The sequence below is a fragment of the Pipistrellus kuhlii genome, unplaced genomic scaffold, assembly GCF_014108245.1.
Source record: "Pipistrellus kuhlii isolate mPipKuh1 unplaced genomic scaffold, mPipKuh1.p scaffold_m20_p_3, whole genome shotgun sequence".
In the NCBI taxonomy this organism is placed as follows: domain Eukaryota; kingdom Metazoa; phylum Chordata; class Mammalia; order Chiroptera; family Vespertilionidae; genus Pipistrellus; species Pipistrellus kuhlii.
In genome coordinates this window covers 21,994,187-22,012,981 of record NW_023425529.1, presented here as the reverse complement: position 1 = coordinate 22,012,981, position 18,795 = coordinate 21,994,187, and the positions used below count along the sequence as shown (strand labels likewise).

The 18,795-nt window shown below is 41.8% G+C and overlaps 2 protein-coding genes across 2 annotated transcripts in view; one reads left to right on the top strand and one right to left on the bottom strand.

The window, feature by feature from the left end:
• Positions 1 to 18,795, bottom strand: part of DERA (deoxyribose-phosphate aldolase) — a 98,889-nt gene that overhangs the window by 9,245 nt on the left and 70,849 nt on the right. The gene's annotated exons all lie outside the window — the stretch shown is intronic.
• On the top strand, positions 6,075 to 9,013 carry LOC118728662 (RNA-binding protein 10-like). The gene has a single exon (XM_036455388.1). It carries the CDS (start codon positions 6,216 to 6,218, stop codon positions 8,796 to 8,798), a length of 2,583 nt encoding a protein of 860 aa, XP_036311281.1. The 5' UTR covers positions 6,075 to 6,215; the 3' UTR covers positions 8,799 to 9,013.

Genomic DNA, 18,795 nt, shown 5'->3' with positions numbered 1-18,795 from the left:
TTTCTTTCTTACATTATTGATACAGTGGATTACATCACATCAAGCCAGCCTTGAATCTCTATAAAATAAATCCCATTTGGTTGTGGTGTATAATCACTTTTATACATTGTTGGCCTCATTTTACTAATATGTTGTTGAAGATGTTTGCATCTATGTTCATGAGTGATATCCTATCTAATAAAATAGTAATATGCAAATTGACTGTCACTCCAACACACAAGATGGCTGCCCCCATGTGAACATAAGATGGCCACCACAAGATGGCCAGCAGGGGAGGGTGATTGGGAGGGATCAGGCCTGCAAGGGAAGGCAGTTGTAGGCAACCAGGCCAGCAGGGGAGGGCAGTTGGGAGGGACCAGGCCTGTAAGGGAGGGTAGTTGGGGGTGATCAGGCCTGCAGGGGAAGGCAGTTAGGGGTGACCAAGATGGCAGAGGAAGTTGAGGGCAACTGGGCCTTCAGGGAAGGGCAGTTGGGGGAGGGGGGTACCCAGGCCTGTAGAGGAGAGCAGTTGGGGGGGGACCAGGCCTGCAGGGGAGGGCAGTTAGGGGTGACCAGGCCTGCCAAGGAAGGCAGTTAGGGGCAACCAGGCTGTCAGGGGAGCAGTTAGGCATCAATCAGGCTGGCAGGGGAGTGGTTAGGAGGTGATTAGGCTGGCAGGCAGAAGCTGTTAGGGGCAATCAGGAAGGCAGGCAGGCGAGCAGTTGGAAGCCAGCAGTCTAAGATTGGGCCTAAACAGGCAGTCAGACATCCCTCAAGGAATGCCAGATTGGAGAGGGTGCAGGCGTGGCTGAGGGACACACACATACCCCTGTGCATGAATTTTGTGCACCAGACCTCTAGTTGATCTATAGTTTTCCTTTCTTGTAAGGCCTTTATCTGGATTTGATATTAGAGTAATGATGGTCTTACAGTCTCTGTTATTTTCTGGAGGAGACTGTAGAGAATTGGTATTTCTACCTTAAATGTTTGGTAGAATTCACCAGTGAAATCATCTAGAGTTGAATTTCATTTTCGTAAGGTTATTATTATCTTTATTTATAAGGTTATATTATTTTTGTAAGGTTATATTATTTTTATTTAAATGTTGATTTTAGACAATTCTTTTTTAACAATTTGTAAAGTTATTAAATAAATAATTTTAAAATATTACATAATTTAAATATTTTATAAAATAAATTAAAATTAAAATAATTTCTTCAATAGTTATAGATTTATTCAGACCTTTTCTCTTTGTGTGAGTTTTGATTGTTTATGTCTTTGATCTATTTAATCTAGGTTACTCAATTGTGGGCACACAGTATTCCTTTATTATTGTTTTAATGTTCGTAGGAACAGTAATGATCCTCCTTTCATTTATAATATTAATTTATGTCTTTTATCTTTTATTCTTCAGTAGTCTGTCTAGAAGTTTATCAATTTTATTGATTTTTTTTTAAAAAAAACAGCTTTTAGGGTTTTTAAATTTTATCTGTTGTTTTGTTTTCAATTTAATTGATTTCTGCTCTGATTTTTATTTCTTTTGTTCTGCTTGCCTTAGGCTTGCATTGTTCTTTCTCTATTTTCCAAAGTTAGAAGACTGATATTATTGATTTTAGACCATTCTTTTTATATTAATATACATACCTAATGTTATAAATTTCTCTCTAAGCAATATTTTTGCATTGAAGAATCTGCTTTTTTGACAATCTTCGTTTCATTGCTAGATTTAGACCATTATCATTTAAAGCTATTATTGATTTAGTTGAATTATCATCTACAATGTTTATCAATTTTCTGATTATTGTGCTTCTATCTTTATTAAATTTTACAACTCTTTTTCTGCCTGCTCTGGCTTTAATTGAACACTTTATATAATCCCATTTTATGTCTTCACAGCATATCAGTTACATTTCTTTTGTACATTTTTTTATTGGTTGTCTTAGAGTCTCCAATATACATTTTTAACAATCTAAGTCTACCTTCAAATAACACTATACCACCATACAGGTATTTCAGGTACCTTTTAACAAAATATTCCTAATTCCTCCCTTCTGTCCTTTAGAATATTGTTGTCATTCATTTCACTCATCTATTTGGTATACTTACCCAATATATTGTTACTGTTAATATTTTAAACAGTTATCTTTTAGATCAATTGAAAGAGAAAAATTATTTTTACTCTTCATTTATTCTTTCTCTGACATTCTTCATGTTTTAATATAGATTGGATTTTCTGATTTACATAATTATTCTACTCCTAACATTTCTTATAGGGCAGATCTGCCGGCAATAAATTCCCTCACTTTTAAAAGATAATCTCACTGGACATAGATTTCTAGGTTGGTGAGGGGTTTTCCCCTCTCAATACTTTAAGAATTTCACTTCTTACTGACACGGTTTCTAATAAGAAGACCACTGTAATTATTTCCATTTTTGTCTATAGGTAAAGTATTTTCTTTCTGTTTTTTAATTCAAGATTTTTATTTTTTATTTTTGCCCTTGGTTTTCATCCATCTGAATATGATATATTTCAAAAATATTTATCCTGCTAGATTCTCTCTCAACTTCTGGATCTGTGGTTTGGCATCTGTCATTAATTTTGGAAAATTCTTGACCATTACTACTTCAAATATGTTGTCTGCTCCATTTCTTAATTTTCTTCTTGTATTCCAATTACACATGTGTCACACCTTTTGAAATTGTCCCAAAACTTTTAGAAATTTTGTTCTGTATTTTTCAGCCTCTTTTTCTCCTTTCTCTCTTTATATTTCACTTTATGGGGCTTCCCTTGACTTATCTTCATGGTCACTGGTTCTTTCCACAATCTACAGGTGAGCCTGTCTACTAATGGGCTCAATCCTGCCCACTGAATGAGCCCATAAGGCATTCTTAATTTTTGTTCGTGTTTTTTATTTCCAGCATTTCCTTTCAATTATTTCTTAAGAGTTTCCATCACTCTGCTTACATTTTCTTGCCTTTCATTTTCTCATGCTATTTTTTTCACTAACATAACATACTAATCATAGCTATTTTAAATTTCTCTTTCTGATAATTCCAACTTCTCTTTTACATTTGAATCTGATTGTAATGCTTGCTTTGTCTCTAAAGATTGTGAGGATTTTGTAGTGTGTGTGTTTTTGTTGCTATTAATCCTCACCTGAAGATATTTTTCCATTGATTTTCAGAGAAAGTAGAAGGGAGGGGGAGAGACAAACAGAGAGAAACTTTGTTATGAGAGACTAAGAGCTAAGACCCCATCCCCGCAGGCCACCCAAGGCACCCCATCCATGCACGAATTAGTGCACTGGGCCTCTAGTATTCTATAATCTTATAATTAAATATCAGTCTTCTAGTGCGTCTGTGTTGCTGGGCTGTAACCTTCACAAATGTGTCCTAGCTCTTCTCCCCCACTTTGGTGAGATAGGAAGACTAAGAGACAAATGTCCATAAGACTCCAGGAAAGATTTAGGCCTTTGTTAAGGAGAACACTCTGGACATATTTTGCAATGATTATCTTCCCCTTCCTTGCCAGAACCAAGTTCTTTCTTGGCTCTTCACTGTGAGAATGTGGGGCTCCTGAAAGTAAAACCCACAAAAGTCTTGGGGTTACACTCAGCTTCCAACAATTTGTCAAATTTACCACTTAAGTGTTCCTACCAGTGTATGGTTCTAGCAGGTAACCAGATCTCGACTGTGACTCTTAGGATTTCCCTGCCTTTCCAGACTTCAAGGTGGCAGTGTGCCCTACTACCTAAGTTCTTTGATGGGTCTTAGAAAAGTCATTGATTTTCCGTTTATTAGGCTTTTCTGTGTTTTAAAGAACAGGAATAGCAACTTCCAAATTCTTTACATGTTGAAGCTAAAACCAGAAGTCCTTAAATATTAAGAGAAACCTCTATTATTTAGAAGTCAGATATGAATGGAGATACAAGCTATATATGGTATTTAAGGTATTTTACACATATGTCAAGAAACTATTACAGTCAAGTAGAATTGGAAAGATTCAGAGAGATTCACTTTACCTAGAAATGATATGGGACAGTTAGAATTTGGTACAAACCCTGAAGGAGAATAAAGAAGAGAGGAATAGAAGAATTACACCATTAGAAGAAACACAACAAACATAGAAAATATAAGACACATCTAAAGAATAACAAGTGGATCCATCAAAGAAATATCTGTGAGGGGCAGGGAGCATAGGGGTTGCGATATGGTGATATTTGGTGTGAGTGTGTCAATGTGGGTTTTGGAATATCCTATATAATAAAAGCCTAATATGCAAATTGTCCCCTGAACTGGGAGTTTGACCAGGGGGTAAGGCCAGCCGGCCAACTGTCCATGGCCCCTCGCCCTGGCTGGTCCACCCTGATCAGTGGCAGCAGGCAGCCAGGGGAAGGGAGGCCCTGGCTGGCAGCCAGTAGCCACATGGGATACTTTCTATACATAAATTTCATGCACTGGGGCCCTAGTGTGACTATAAAAATCTCTTGGGAAATATGAGGTCTGTCCCCTGAGATCAGTGTTTAAGATGCTAAATTTGGTGTCTCGTTAGATGTGGGGAGGAAAGACAATGGAGAGTTAGAGACTACATAAGAGATTAACACCTGCAGGCACCACTGGCTATTTCTGCAAACCCAAGAATGAGACTAAGCTTTCATTACACAAAATACTATAGAAAGTACATTAGTATTATGCTACTGTCAAAAACAATGGACTTTCCCAAGGGACTAAGTGGCACACACTTCTGTTTTACTTCTCATTTTAATATTGCTTCCTTGGCCCCTCTGCTAAAACAAAATTACCTTAGGGAAATAAATGCTAGATTTAGAATATCCAACACTATAGAACACCATCGACTCTCCTCAGAGAGTATGTAAATCCAACCTTACCCAAGCTCACTTCTGCTCAGCTTGGGGAAAAAGACCTCAAGAGAAAGTATCTCACAATTAGAATAGCTGTCCACATAAATGTTCTCTCATCAGTGCCCACAATTTCAACGAAATGACTAACTTGGAAGATGAAAGGCTGGAAGTCAAAAATAACACATTAAATAGACTAGTATTCAACTGTAATTAGTTGAAATTAAAATTAATAATAAATTTATAGTATTATATCAAAACGTGTTTTTTTTCTTTTCCTAATTTGAAATCTCTAGCACAATACTTTTTTTTTTTTTTTTTTTTGGTGGTCTAAAGCAACTCAAAGCTTTTCTAAGGCCCATAATTACAAGTCTCCACGGTACAGTTTCATTAAAAACTTTCATTAAACAACAGCTGCCCTTGTATATGGTCTTCTAATCAATTTGGTCAAACAGAATGACTTCTAATCAGCTGTTGATAAAAATAGAAGATGAAATTTTAATTCTAATAGATTAACCACAAACTCAAGACAGTCTTCAAAATCCATCTAGCTCTATTCTCCAGTGGATTTAATGACTATTCAGCAACTCATTACTAAATAGAACAAGATGAACATTTTCCAGTTCATTAAAGAAATGTACTATGTATTTTTGCATTGTCCTCATGATTCGTTACAGGGAGTCTTAATTACAAGATAATGGATAATGGTTATTAAATGCAGACTGCAGTAATGAAGCTCTATTCATTTGCGAGCCTCAGAGACTTGCAAAGGGAAGAAAATAAAATTACTAGCTTCAAAAGATTAACGGATCAAATTATTATTCAATTTTTAAAATCTCATTCAGACTTCACAGAAACAAGAAGAGATTAAAAACTAGTATTAAGACCAAAGTAATACGTTTAAAAAAAATAATATCTTAAGGCTATTACCGCATAATAAGCTTCAGATGTGATTATTAGAAAAACATATAGCTAACAATGGAAAAACATACATTTTTATTTCCTGAACAACTCTTATTTATGAGATAGGGCGCTACTAGTAGGGTCTTAAAGAGAGTCTTGGTGAACATGGGAGATAGATGCTACGAAGCTACAAAAGAACACCACCATGGAAGGTATTATTAACATTTTATACCTCACTAATGAAAATAGGATTAAAAGACCACTAATGAAAATAGGATTAAAAACTGCTGATTTATATGCTGGGGTTGTGGCTGGAAGAGAGTAGTAGGTGGCGGGGATTCCAGGTAGAGCAGCGCTTTTCCCCCTTCCTCCCTCGGCCTCTCTGCCTCCAGCTTTGAACTTGGCTGTTGCGCCCAGAGGCTCCTGCTGAGCTGGGCGAGTTGGAGTTGGTGGAGGTGGTGGAGGCCCGAGGTGATGTCTGGGAGCCCTCCCTTCACAGCCCGAGCCGAGAGTCCCTGCAGGAGGCATCACCCAGGCTGGCAGATCATGGTGACAGTAGCGAGGGGTGGCTGGGAAGTGGAACGGAGCCAGCAGCTGAAGAGGGGCCCTAGCAGCCCCCAAAGGCCCTATCAGGACATGGAGTATGAAAGTTGGGGTGGTCGTGGGGACGGGACCCGCCGCTACGGAGCCGCCGACCGTTCCCAGGACGACAGCGAGGAGAACCGCAGCCGGGACCAGGACTACCGAGACTTGGACTACCGCTGCCCGTACCCCCGCGAGTACGGGAGCCAGGAGGGCAAGCACGACTACGACTGCCAGTATTACTACGACAACTTCGTCGAGTTTAGTCACTTGCAGGACGCTACGCGATGGATGGAAGCTAATCAGCACTCACTGAGCATCCCAGGCCAGAAGGTGCCCATGCACTACAGCGACCCCAAGCCCAAGATCAACGAGGACTGGCCGTGTAGCAAGTGTGGCGTCCAGAACTTCAAACGCCGGGAGAAGTGCTTCAGATGTGGTGTGCCCAAGTCAGAGGCAGAGCAGAAGATGCCCCTGGGTGCCAGGCTGGATCAGCAGACGCTGCCGCTGGGTGGACGGGAGCTGAGCCAAGGCCTGCTCCCCTTGCCGCAGCCCTACCAGGCCCTGTCCCCCCAGTCCCTGTCCCAGAGCTCTGAGAACGCCAACGACACCATCATTCTGCGCAACCTGAACCCACACAGCACCAAGGACTCCATCCTTGGGGCCCTGGCACCCTATGCAGTGCTCTCCTCCTCCAACGTCTGCGTCATCAAGGACAAGCAGACACAGCTGAACCGCGGCTTCGCCTTCATCCAGCTCTCCACCATCGAGGCAGCTCAGCTGCTACAGATCCTGCAGGCCCTGCACCCACCGCTCACCATCGACGGCAAGACCATCCACGCTGAGTTTGCAAAGGGTTCTAAGAGGGGCACGGCCTCCAACGAAGGCAGCCGAATCAAGGCTGCCTCTGTGGCCAGCACTGCCATTGCTGCGGCCCAGTGGGCCGTCTCCCAGGCCTCCCAGGGTGGGGAGGGTGCCTGGGCCACCCCCGAAGAGTCATCGGTCGACTACAGCTACTATCAACAGGACGAGGGCTATGGCGGAAGCCAGGGCACAGAGTCCTCCCTCTATGCCCATGGCTACCTCAAGGGTCCTGGCATGACTGGAAGCAAAGGGGACGCAGCTGGAGCGGGTGCCGAGGCCTCCCTGGAGCCCGGAGCAGACTCTGTGTGGCTGCAGGCTTTCGCGCCCACCCCAGCTGGTGACACCCCTACCATGTACCAGCCGTCGGCACCCGAGGCCAGCGGTAGCCAGAGCGCTGCTGCCAACAGCCAGTCATACACCGTCACATCACCTGCTGTGCTCAGTTCTGAACTCCAGAACCCCATCCCCCACAGCTCTGCCCTGCCGCCAGCCACCAGCCCCACTGCCCAGGAGTCCTACAGCCAGTACCCTGCTCCCAACGTCTCCACCTGCCAGTACGACGAGACATCCCGCTACTACTATGATCCTCAGAACGGCCTCTACTACGATCCCAATTCCCGGTATTACTACAATGCTCAGAGCCAGCAGTACCTGTCCTGGGATGGCGAGAGGCGGACCTACGTCCCCGCCCTGGAGCAGTCAGCCGACGACAAGCATAAGGAGGTGGGGGCGCCCTCCAAGGAGGGCAAAGAGAAGAAGGAGAAGGACAAGACCAAGACGGCCCAGCAGGTCGCCAAGGACATGGAGCGCTGGGCCCACAGTCTCAACAAGCAGAAAGAGAACTTCAAAAACAGCATCCAGCCTATCAGCTCCCTGCGGGACGACGAGAGGCGGGGGTCAGCCACCGCGGATGCCGGCTATGCCATCCTGGAGAAGGGAGCACTCGCCCAGAGGCAGCACACCAGCGTGGCCCTCCCGAAACTGGCCAGCGACAACGACGACAAAGACCGCCCAAGCCCACCCCGCGGCTTGGTGGCAGCCTACTGTGGGGAGAGTGACAGCGAGGAGCAGCAGGAGCAGCAGGAGCAAGAAGAGAAGCTCACGGACTGGCAGAAGCTGGCCTGCCTGCTCTGCCGGCGCCAGTTCCCCAGCAAGGAGGCGCTCATCCGACACCAGCAGCTCTCCGGGCTCCACAAGCAAAACCTTGAGATCCGCCAGCGAGTGCTCCTTGAGAAGAATGACATGAAGCAAACGAAGTACCGGGACCAGGCAGCAGAGCGCAGAGAGAAGTATGGCATCCCTGAGGCACCAGAGCCCAAGAGGAGGAAGTACGGGGGCGCGCCTGCCGTCTCTGTAGACTTTGAGCAGCCCACGCAGCACGGTCTGGGCAGTGACAACATCGGCAGTCGCATGCTCCGAGCCATGGGCTGGAAAGAGGGCAGTGGCCTGGGTAGCAAGCAACAGGGTATTGTGACACCCATTGAGGTCCAGACACAGGTGCTGGGCTCCGGTTTGGGTGCCCAAGGCAGCTCCTACAGGATCACCTCCAGGAAGTCCTACAAGAAAACACTGCACAAGACAACGGTGACCCGTGTTCACGAGGACCAGTGAGGACCAGTGAGCGCTCCTTTTCCATCTGCTCCTGCCAGCCTGGGACAAGAAGAATGAACTGTCTGCTGTTCTGAGCAGGGCCCTGCGCCTGTCCACCAGCCCACTCCCCAGACAGACAGGCCGTGGCCACGTCCAGACTTTGAGTTGGTGACTTGTTGGAAAACTGGACTAGGATCAAGTTCTTTTTATAATAAAAGCTGAAAAGTCAAAAAAAATTGTTCAAAAAAAAAAAATCAACTGCTGTATTTATTAGAAAGCTTGTCATTAAGTGGAATTCATGCCAACCCAATAAGAGCTTCTGGGCACATTACTCATTAGCACTATGTTTTCTATCATTCTCTGAAATAAATAAATAAATAAAAATCCTGATTAAAGTTAGCAAGAGAGTTTTGTGTGGTAATTCTGATACTAATTTATACTTGCACTCTGCAAAGGGACACCTTTTTTAATTCTCACCCGAGGATCAGTTTTTGTTGAACCCGCAATCCAAGTATGTAACCTGAATGGGAATTGAACTGGCAATCTTTTGGGGCACAGGGCAATGCATGACCAACTGAGCCACTCTGGCTGGGCAAGGACACTTTAAAAATATATATGTACACACACACACACACACTGAGTGACCAAGTTATTATGACCTCTGAACGCACAATAATCTGGCCACTCAGTGTATATCCTATATAATAAAAGGCTAATATGCAAATTGTCCCCTCGACCAAGAATTTGACCAGCAGGCAGGCCAGCCAACCACCCATGTCCCCTCCCCTTGGCCAGGCTGGCCGGACCCCACCCATGATTAATTCATGCACCAGACCTCTAATACACACACACACACACACACACACACACACACACACACACAGTGGCCAGATTATTATGCTTTCAGAGATCATAATAATAATCTGGTGGAAACCAGTTTGGCTCAGTGGATAGAGTGTCAGCCTGCAGACTGGAACGTCCCGGGTTCGATTCCCATCAAGGGCACATACCTTGGTTGCAGGTACATCCCCAGTAGGGGATGTGCAAGAGGCAGCTGATCAATGTCTCTCTCTCTCATCAATGTTTCTAACTCTCTATCTCTCTCTCTTCCTCTCTGTAAAAAAATCAAAAAAAAATATATTAAAAAATATCTTTAAAACATATTCTTTGATATTGTATTCTTTCACTCAACAAAGGCCTGAAAATAATTTAGGGAGAGATAAGGACCCAGTGTTATTGAAGAACTAGCCAAAGATGAAAGCAGAGCCCCCTGAGGAGTATCAATATGGTGCTGATACTTGGTCTAGAGACCAATTATACCACAAAGACATCCTTACATGACCCAGAGATAATAGCTAACCTTGTAAAAAAAGAGGGGAACATTTTCTAAAATAGAGAGGAAAAAACATAAGAAGGAAAGAAAAAGAAAAACACCTGCTCTCTCAGTTCTTTCCTTCATCCTGAATAGTGAGCTCTGGAAATACTTCTCAGCTGGCCCTGTCTATCACATGAGAAAGGAAACAGTGCAGCATAATTAAGCAGTAAGGCATGTTCAAGCTCAATGGCAATCAGAAAGCAATCACACTCTCAGAGGCAGAAAATATTGCAAATACCCCTAGGGGAAGATTAGCTCATGATAACCACATTCCCTGTAGTTGCCTTTCGCCTCAATAAAAATAAAAATGTGGCCAGTTAAAATAATGCAAAACAGTAGGATTCAAATGGAATACAAGGTAGGGACTCTGACTATATAATACTTGGTAATTGACAGTAATGTCCTGGGAGAATATATTCAACAATTACGTAAACCATACAAAGATATGTGGTGGAATCTCTTGCCACAAACAAGAGTCCGTGAGTTATGTCTAATGCTACAAGTTCCCTTTGACTTCTAAAATATAGCTTATTTAAAATGAGTGTCAGAACTGTAATAATACCAGAGGTGAGTTACCCATCAATACAAATATCTGTTTTAGAATGGATTTAAATTTTTCAAACAACTCTAAAATGTTTGTTTGTTACAAATTTGGAAAAACAAGAGTTATTTAACTCAAATGTTTACAAGGCCATACTTGTCAGCATTTTGGACCAAGAGTCAAACTGGGAAATAACAAAATGTCTCCTAAACAAAGCTCTATATAACCTCTAATTTTTAATATTGCATTGGTGCTCCTGAGGGTATTTACAAATATCTATAAATAGAGTTTACTGTTCAGAAATGGTTTCCCAAAATATCATGCTACACTTCTTGGTTCTCACCTCTCTCCCCACCCTCCTCCTTTTGAGTAAGATTATCAAGGAAGAAGAGCTAAGGGTGAGTCCTAGAAGATCTGCAATTAAAATAAGGGCTCTGAAATTACAAAGTGGGGATAGATGCACAATATTGTGAATATACTAAAAAACCCTGAACTGTATACTTTCAAGAGTGAGTTTTATTTCATGGCAATTATATCTCAATTCTATATAATAAAAGCCTAATATGCTAAGTGTCCAGTTGTCTGTTCAACCAATCAAAGCATAATATGCTAATGATATGCTAAGGCTATTCAACCACTCACTATGATGTGCACTGACCACCAGGGGGCAGACAGTCGACCGGTTGACCAGCTGCTATGACATGCACTAGCTTGTGGCTGGGGTCTGGCCACACCCTGAAGCCCTCCCATGGTCCCTCCCCGGCTGGCCAACCTCCTGCATCCCTCCCTGGCCCTGATTGTGCACCAGTGAGGTTCGTTGGCCTGGCCTGCACCCTCTCGCAATCTGGGACCCCTCGGGGGATGTTGGAGAGTAGGTTTTAGCCTGAAACCGCAGATCAGGCCAAGAGACCTCCCTGGTGCATGAATTTATATACTGGGACTCTAGTTTAAAATAAAAAAGGGAGTGTGTTCATGAGGGAGAAAAAGGATAACAATTAAGTAAAGCTACATTGTGGAAAACAGTATGGTGTTTCCTCAAAAATTTAAAAATGGAACTGCCATTTGACCCAAGTAATTCCACTTCTAGGAATATATCCCAAGAAAACAGAAACACCAATCAGAAAGGATATATGCACCGCTATGTTCATAGAAGCACAATTTACAATAGCTAAGATTTGGAAACAGCCTAGGTGCCTATCAGCAGATGACTGGATCAGAAAACTATGGTACATGTACACAATGGAATACTACACTGTTATAAAAATGAAGGAATCCTTACCATTTGCAGCAACATGGATGGAACTGGAGAGCCTTATGCTAAGTAAAATAAGCCAGGCAGTAAAAGAAAAATACCACATGATCTCACTCATTTATGGATAATAAAGAACATTATAACCTGATGAATAAAAAGATAGATGCAGCCAAAACCGGTTTGGCTCAGTGGATAGGGTGTCGGCCTGTGGACTTAAGGATCCTGAGTTCGATTCCGGTCAAGGGCATGTACCTTGGTTGTAGGCATATCCCCAGTAGGGGGTGTACAAGGGGCGGATGATTGATGTTTCTCTCTCATCGATGTTTCTGACTTTCTATCCCTCTCCCTTCCTCTCTGTAAAAAATCAATAAAATATATATATTTTTTAAAAAGATAGATACAGAGGCAGAGAAGCATCAAACAGACTGTTAAATTACAGCGGGAAGGCTGGGGAGTATTGGGGGGTGGAGAAAGAGATCAACCAAAGGACTTGTATACATGCATATAAGCATAACCAATAGACACAAGACACTGGGGGTTGTGGGTGGGGTGAGGGCATGTGCCAGGGAAAGGTCAATAGGAGGAAAATGGAGACTAATATACTACTATTTGTAATACTTTAAACTAGGGGTGTCGAACTCAATCAGAGAAGGGGCCAAAATCTAAAATCCAGCCTAAATCGCGGGCCGAATGGTTTGTTGAACAGTCATAAACTGTCATTGTGATGGAAACGCAGCGGAGTGCAGTGATGACAGCGCGGTCTGGCGGGACGGATTTGGCCCGCGGGCCTTGTGTTTGACACATGTGCTTTAAACCATAAAATAAAATTTTAAAAAAGTAAAGCTAACTCTGAGTAAAATTATCAATTCACTAACAAATCAAGTATATATAATCATCTGGACTTTCACCTCTTTTTCTGATCTCATGTCTAAAGGCTATTCCTAATTTTGATTTGCACTTCCCTAATAGTTAATATATCTGCTGGCCACTTGTATGTCTTCTTGGAGGGGTGTCTGTTTAGGTCTTCTGGCCATTTTTTAATTGGGTTGTTTGTCTAGAGTTGAGTTGTATGAGTTCTTTATATATTTTGGATAGTAACCCCTTGTCAGAGCTGTTGTTTGCAAATACCATCTCCCATTTGGTTGGTTGCCTTTTTGTTTTGTTGGCAGTTTCTTTTGCTGTGCAAAATCTTTTTAGTTTGATAGAGTTCCATTCATTTATTTTTGCCTTTACTTCCCTTACCATTGGGATCAAATTCATAAAATCCTCTCTAAGACCAAGGTCCATAAGTTTAGTACCTATGTTTTCTTCTATGTAATTTATTGTTTCAGATCTTATATTTAGGTCTTTGATCTATTTTGAATTAATTTTTGTACATGGGGAGAAGATTCTGTCTTTAATTCATGGCAAGATCTAGCACCGTGTCTTAGGAAACAGAAAAGGCAATAAAGCTGGAGCCATAAGACCTGGGTTCAAATAATGACCATATGTGATCTCTAATTGTCATTAATTATTATAACATAACATTCAGTCATCATTGGTATAAACAGACATGGTTATTTATTTTTATTTATTTTTAATTGAGTATTTTATTTTATTTTTTTAAATATATTTTATTGATTTTGTACAGAGAGGAAGGGAGAGAGTTAGAAACATTGATGAGAGAGAGTCATCGACCAGCCGTCTCTTGCACACCCCCCACTGGAGATATGCCCGCAACCAAGGTACATGCCCTTGACGGGAATCAAACCCGGGACCCTCCAGTCCCTAAGTTGACGCTCTATCCATTGAGCCAAACCGGTTTCGGCATGGTTATTTATTGATAGCTAGTAGCTCTGTGCACGAATCCGTGCGCCAATAGGTTGCTGCTGCCCGCCTGTAGCTCTCTACCCGATGCCCACACTCCTGTAGCTCTGTGCCTCCCTTTCATAGCTTGTGGCCTGCCCCCCTCCTGTAGTTCTCTGCCTCCCACTTGCTGCCCTGTCCCCTCCTGTAGCTCTCCACCCGCTGCCCCACTCTCCTGCAGATCTGTGGTTCAGTCGTTACACAGTCGGTCATTACACCTCATGGCATAACGGATAGTTAGCATATTCTTCTCGTATTATATAGGATGTTTTACTCTGGAAATAAGGTTAACCAAATGAAGAGCATTCATATCCAAGCATTAAACTACTTAAAATACTACTTTTGAAGAAAAATACTCCAACACATCATTCTACTTTCTTCGAAAGATTTTTAGCCCTTGCTGGTTTGGCTCAGTGGCTAGTGTAGGCCCACAGACTAAAGGATCTCAGTTTGATTCTGGTCTCGGTTGCAAGCTCAATCCCCGGCCCCCATTGGGGGATTTCCTAACCACTAAGTTCACATAGAATTATGTTTATCTCTCTCTGTTTCTCCCCCTCCCGCCCTTCCACTCTAAAAATCAATTGGGGGGGGGGGGGGCACAAAAAAACCTATGGTGAGGATTAATGAACAAACAAACAAAAAAGATTTTTAAAGAGTGATATCAACAACTGAGAATTTCATGCCATCCAAAGAGAGAATTTTTATTTAGGGCCTTTCAGGACCAGTTCAACGATGCCAGCTGGGAGTCACTGACTTTGCCTTGTGCACAGTCTAAGACTATACTGTTTAATGTGGCAGTCACTCACCAATGTGAGTGACTCTAAACCACACTTACAAACTCATAACTGCATATGACTAAGCACTTGCAAAGTGGTTCATCCAAACTGAGATGTGCTATAAGTATGACATACACAGAGTTTTGAACGCTTAGTACAAAAAAGAGAATATAAAATATCTCACTAATACTTTTTTACATGGATTACAAACTGAAACGATACTGTGGATTTATTGGGCTGAATAAAATTTGCTATTATAATTATTTTCACCCATTTCTTTTTACTTTACCAAAGTGGCTATTAAGAATTTTTAAGCTCTGATTGGTTTGGCTCAGTAGATAGTGTCGGCCTGTGGACTCAAGGGTCCCAGGTCAAGGGCATGTACCTTGGTTGTGGGCACATACCCAGTGGGGGGTGTGCAGGAGGCAGCTGATTAATGGTTCTCTCATCAATGTTTCTAACTCTCTCTCCCTCACCCTTCCTCTCTGTAAAAAGATCAATAAAATATATTTTTTTAAAGAATTTTTTAAATTATATATCTCTGTTAGGCAGGAATGGTCCAAAGCTTCAATGAGACACTGAAATCTGTATTCATCCTGCCTAAGCTACAATTTGATGTCCTTTTAAACTAATATTCTTTAAGTGTTGGTTTTCATTTATTTAGGAAAAATAAAGAAGACTTAAATCTGCCCAGAGGTAGAGTAAGAAGTTCCCTGGTGACAGCACTTAACTATTCTCTCTCATCCAAAGAATTCGATTCTGTCCCCATATTTGAATATTTTACTCTACAAACAAAAGCTCTGTAATTCACTGGACCTGCCCTCCTTAGAAAGCAGCCAATATCTATTTGGAAAACATAAGAACACACCTCTGTGTCTTATACCCAATCCTAATCATTTACAGTAGAGGTATTCTAGTAAGCACAATTTTCTCTGTCTTGAACATTTTCATTGGTTTCAATGCCTCTTATGGATTAGCACCCTGGGAAACTGGCCAGCTGGCTGGACCCTTAATCCTGTTTGGAATTGGCCTTGCTTTCCGTTTTCAAACACACAGGAGTAACTCTAAACCACACTTACAAACTCATAACTGCATATGACTTGTGCTCACAGCTCTGTGTTCAAGCCAACCACTTTCTCTCCCAATCTTTCAATATCCACTCAACTAATATTCACTGCACACCTACTATGTGCTGGTACTATTGTATGAACTGGGGACACAACAGTATCCTATATAATAAAAGGCAAATATACAAAGCGACCAAACAGGGGAACGACCGGTCACTATGACACGCACTGACCACCAGGAAGCAGATGCTCAACACAGAAGCTGTCCCCTGGTGGTCAGTGTGCTCCCTCAGGGGGAGCGCCCACTCAGCCAGAAGCCAGGCTCAAGGCTGGCAAGTGCAGTGGTGGTGGCTGGAGCCTTTCCTGCAGGAAGCGGGCCTAAGCCCTCAGTTGGACATCCCCCAAGGGCTCCCAGACTGTGAGAGGCTGCAGGTCAGGCTGAGGGACCCCATTCCCCCACCCCAAGTGCACGAATTTCATGCACTGAGCCTCTAGTGTACATAAGAATTTCCTTAATAGGCCTTGATACAGGCAACACACCCTTAATGGGCCTCTGTTAAAGACAAGACTGACTCAGTTATAGAAGTTATTTGTTTTTTCTCTGTCTGGCTATTGAAAGAAAAAAAATCTGTGTCTCCATCACATTACCCTCTGTTTTTCAGAGAACTGGTGGCACTGCTGAAAAGGAAAAAATGAGATTCATGACATTAGACTAGTACCAGATGATCAAAAGAAAATGCCAGAAGTGCCCACAGGCACTGTTACGGTATAGGTATAATGATTTGGATAAAATAGCAAAGGGTTTTAGACTCAATATAAAATGAAAACATCAACCTGCAAATGAAGTTACTGATGCCAAATGCCTCAGAATCAAAATGCTTTCCTTTTTTTAGGCTAGCTTGTTACAGCTGAACTTACTGCTGTAGGAATTTATTATGTTAAAGCAAATGTCCTCTACTGATATGGTATTTTAAAGCCATCTTATCTAGAAATGACACAACCATATCTAACACGTTCTTTTTTCCTTCTCATTTGCTAGGAGAAAAGAGGGAGATGGGACCTCAATACGAGGTAAAATGTGATTTGGTATCACTATGTATACTTGGGCGAATAAAAGTAAAATGAAGACGCATTTTAACAAAATAACAGGCTAGATATGCTTTAAACAACTGGATTTCATTTTGATTGTGCCTCCCATTGTCGCAGGCAAGTTTGGAATATACAGTATACATTAACATTAAAAGTCAGGTATGCTTGTGTGGAATCTATTAACTTGAGAGAAAATTACTCAAATTGAAGAAATAGCTGCTTAAAATGGATTTAGAAACATATTTTACTGAACAAAGCAAGCTAGAAAATTAGGCTACTTTATCAGGATTAGAAAAGTGCTATGAATTTTAAACACAAAGCTTTTAAAAACAATGCAGAACATAGTTGAGCTTATCCTGCCTCAATGTCATCATCAATCTTTTTTCCCCCCAAAACTGATGATGTCTGTAGAGTTACTTTTTACAATGACCTGTCTTTCATGTTAAAAATTAAAAAAAAAAAAAAATCTGTGTTAATTTTTCTGCAGGGAGTTTTATCTTGCGGTGATTGTTTCACAGTACCTGGAGACGCACACACTTTCCATTAGCAGATCTCTAGATGGTGAACCTTGAAAAGGCTCTGAATGGGAACTATTCACCATATGCGGCTCTCAGGCTGGCCATGTGGGTTATTGCAGTCTCCACTCACCAACCACTTACAAAGACAATGCTGCCTCTCTCCTACCATTCACAAGCCATTGTCAAGTTAAAACCCTATCTCTATTTTCTAACTAGTCACGCCTTCAGTTTTATCTGTATGCCTCTGCACTCAGCCACCACCAGAGACCTTGATTCCTCAACAAAAGAGGTACAGGTTGGCCAAGGAGGGCCAGCAAATCTCCTCGATGGTAAGGGTCTGACCAGACAGGGTCACCTCAAACTTTTGCCAAGTCATGGGCCTCCTCGGGATAGGAGAATCATTCCCACATTCCTGAGAACACATGAGGTGAGGAGAAAGGGTGGGGGAAAGAAGTCTGTGAATTGGGCAGGGAGAATGGTCCTGACCTTAACTCCGAAAAAGGTATGAATTAACACAGCAATTCTACAAGCTGGATCCATTTTGCATATTCACTAGAAATAGTCTAGGATTCCCTGGATATCAGACTGTCCGTTTCTGACAGTTTTAAATGGAAATTATATAGAACCATAGGGTAATGATGTATATTTCAGAGAAGCAGTTTACACTATATACTTAATACAGACGTTTTATCTGCCTCTCACAGAGTTTCCTATTATAAGACAACAGGTTTGATTAAAGGCAGATTTCCCTCATCAAAAAAAAAAGAATATAAAGTTGCTTTTTTCTTTTTTTTTAATATATTTTATTGATTTTTTTTTTACAGAGAGGAAGAGAGAAGGATAGAGAGTTAGAAACATCGATGAGAGAGAAACATCAATCAGCTGCCTCCTGCACACCCCCCACCGGGGATGTGCCCTTAACCAGAATCGAACCTGGGACCTTTCAGTCCGCAGGCTGATGCTCTATCCACTAAGCCAAACTGGTTTCGGCATAAATACGTAGTTTCTTAATATCTATAGATATTTACCTACCTTCCTTTTAAACCTGCATTTAAAAGTTCTGACACATTTTCAATGTCTTAATGCCAACTGTATAATTGCTTTGAGTGTGGCATTTATTTCTTCCCCCTAAAGTACATGTTATATCATAGGTGTAGTTTCTCCCAGGTATTTCAGGGGAGGTATTAAATGTCAAAATCCAAAGTGAATACAAACGTAGCTTAAAAATGTAAAACCTCAGTCAAAAAAATATTCCAGCTGTTAAGTTTATTACCAAAAATGGGAAATGAAATTCACAATATTAACCTGTAAGGTAAAAAGGCATTTAGAAAATGGAGCTAGCAACAGTTGTTGGCCATCCATTTACTTATGCTTCTGACAAAAAAAAAAAATAAATCAAAAAAAATAAATAAATAAATCATAAATTTGCTCTGGAGAAAGGAGATTTTCAATGTGGACTTGGCCCAGCTTTTAATATTTAATACATGAAAACTAAAGAGCACAAAAATGTTTAAGTGTGAAGGGCTAAGAAGTGTTGAAGTGCAGAATGGAAAGA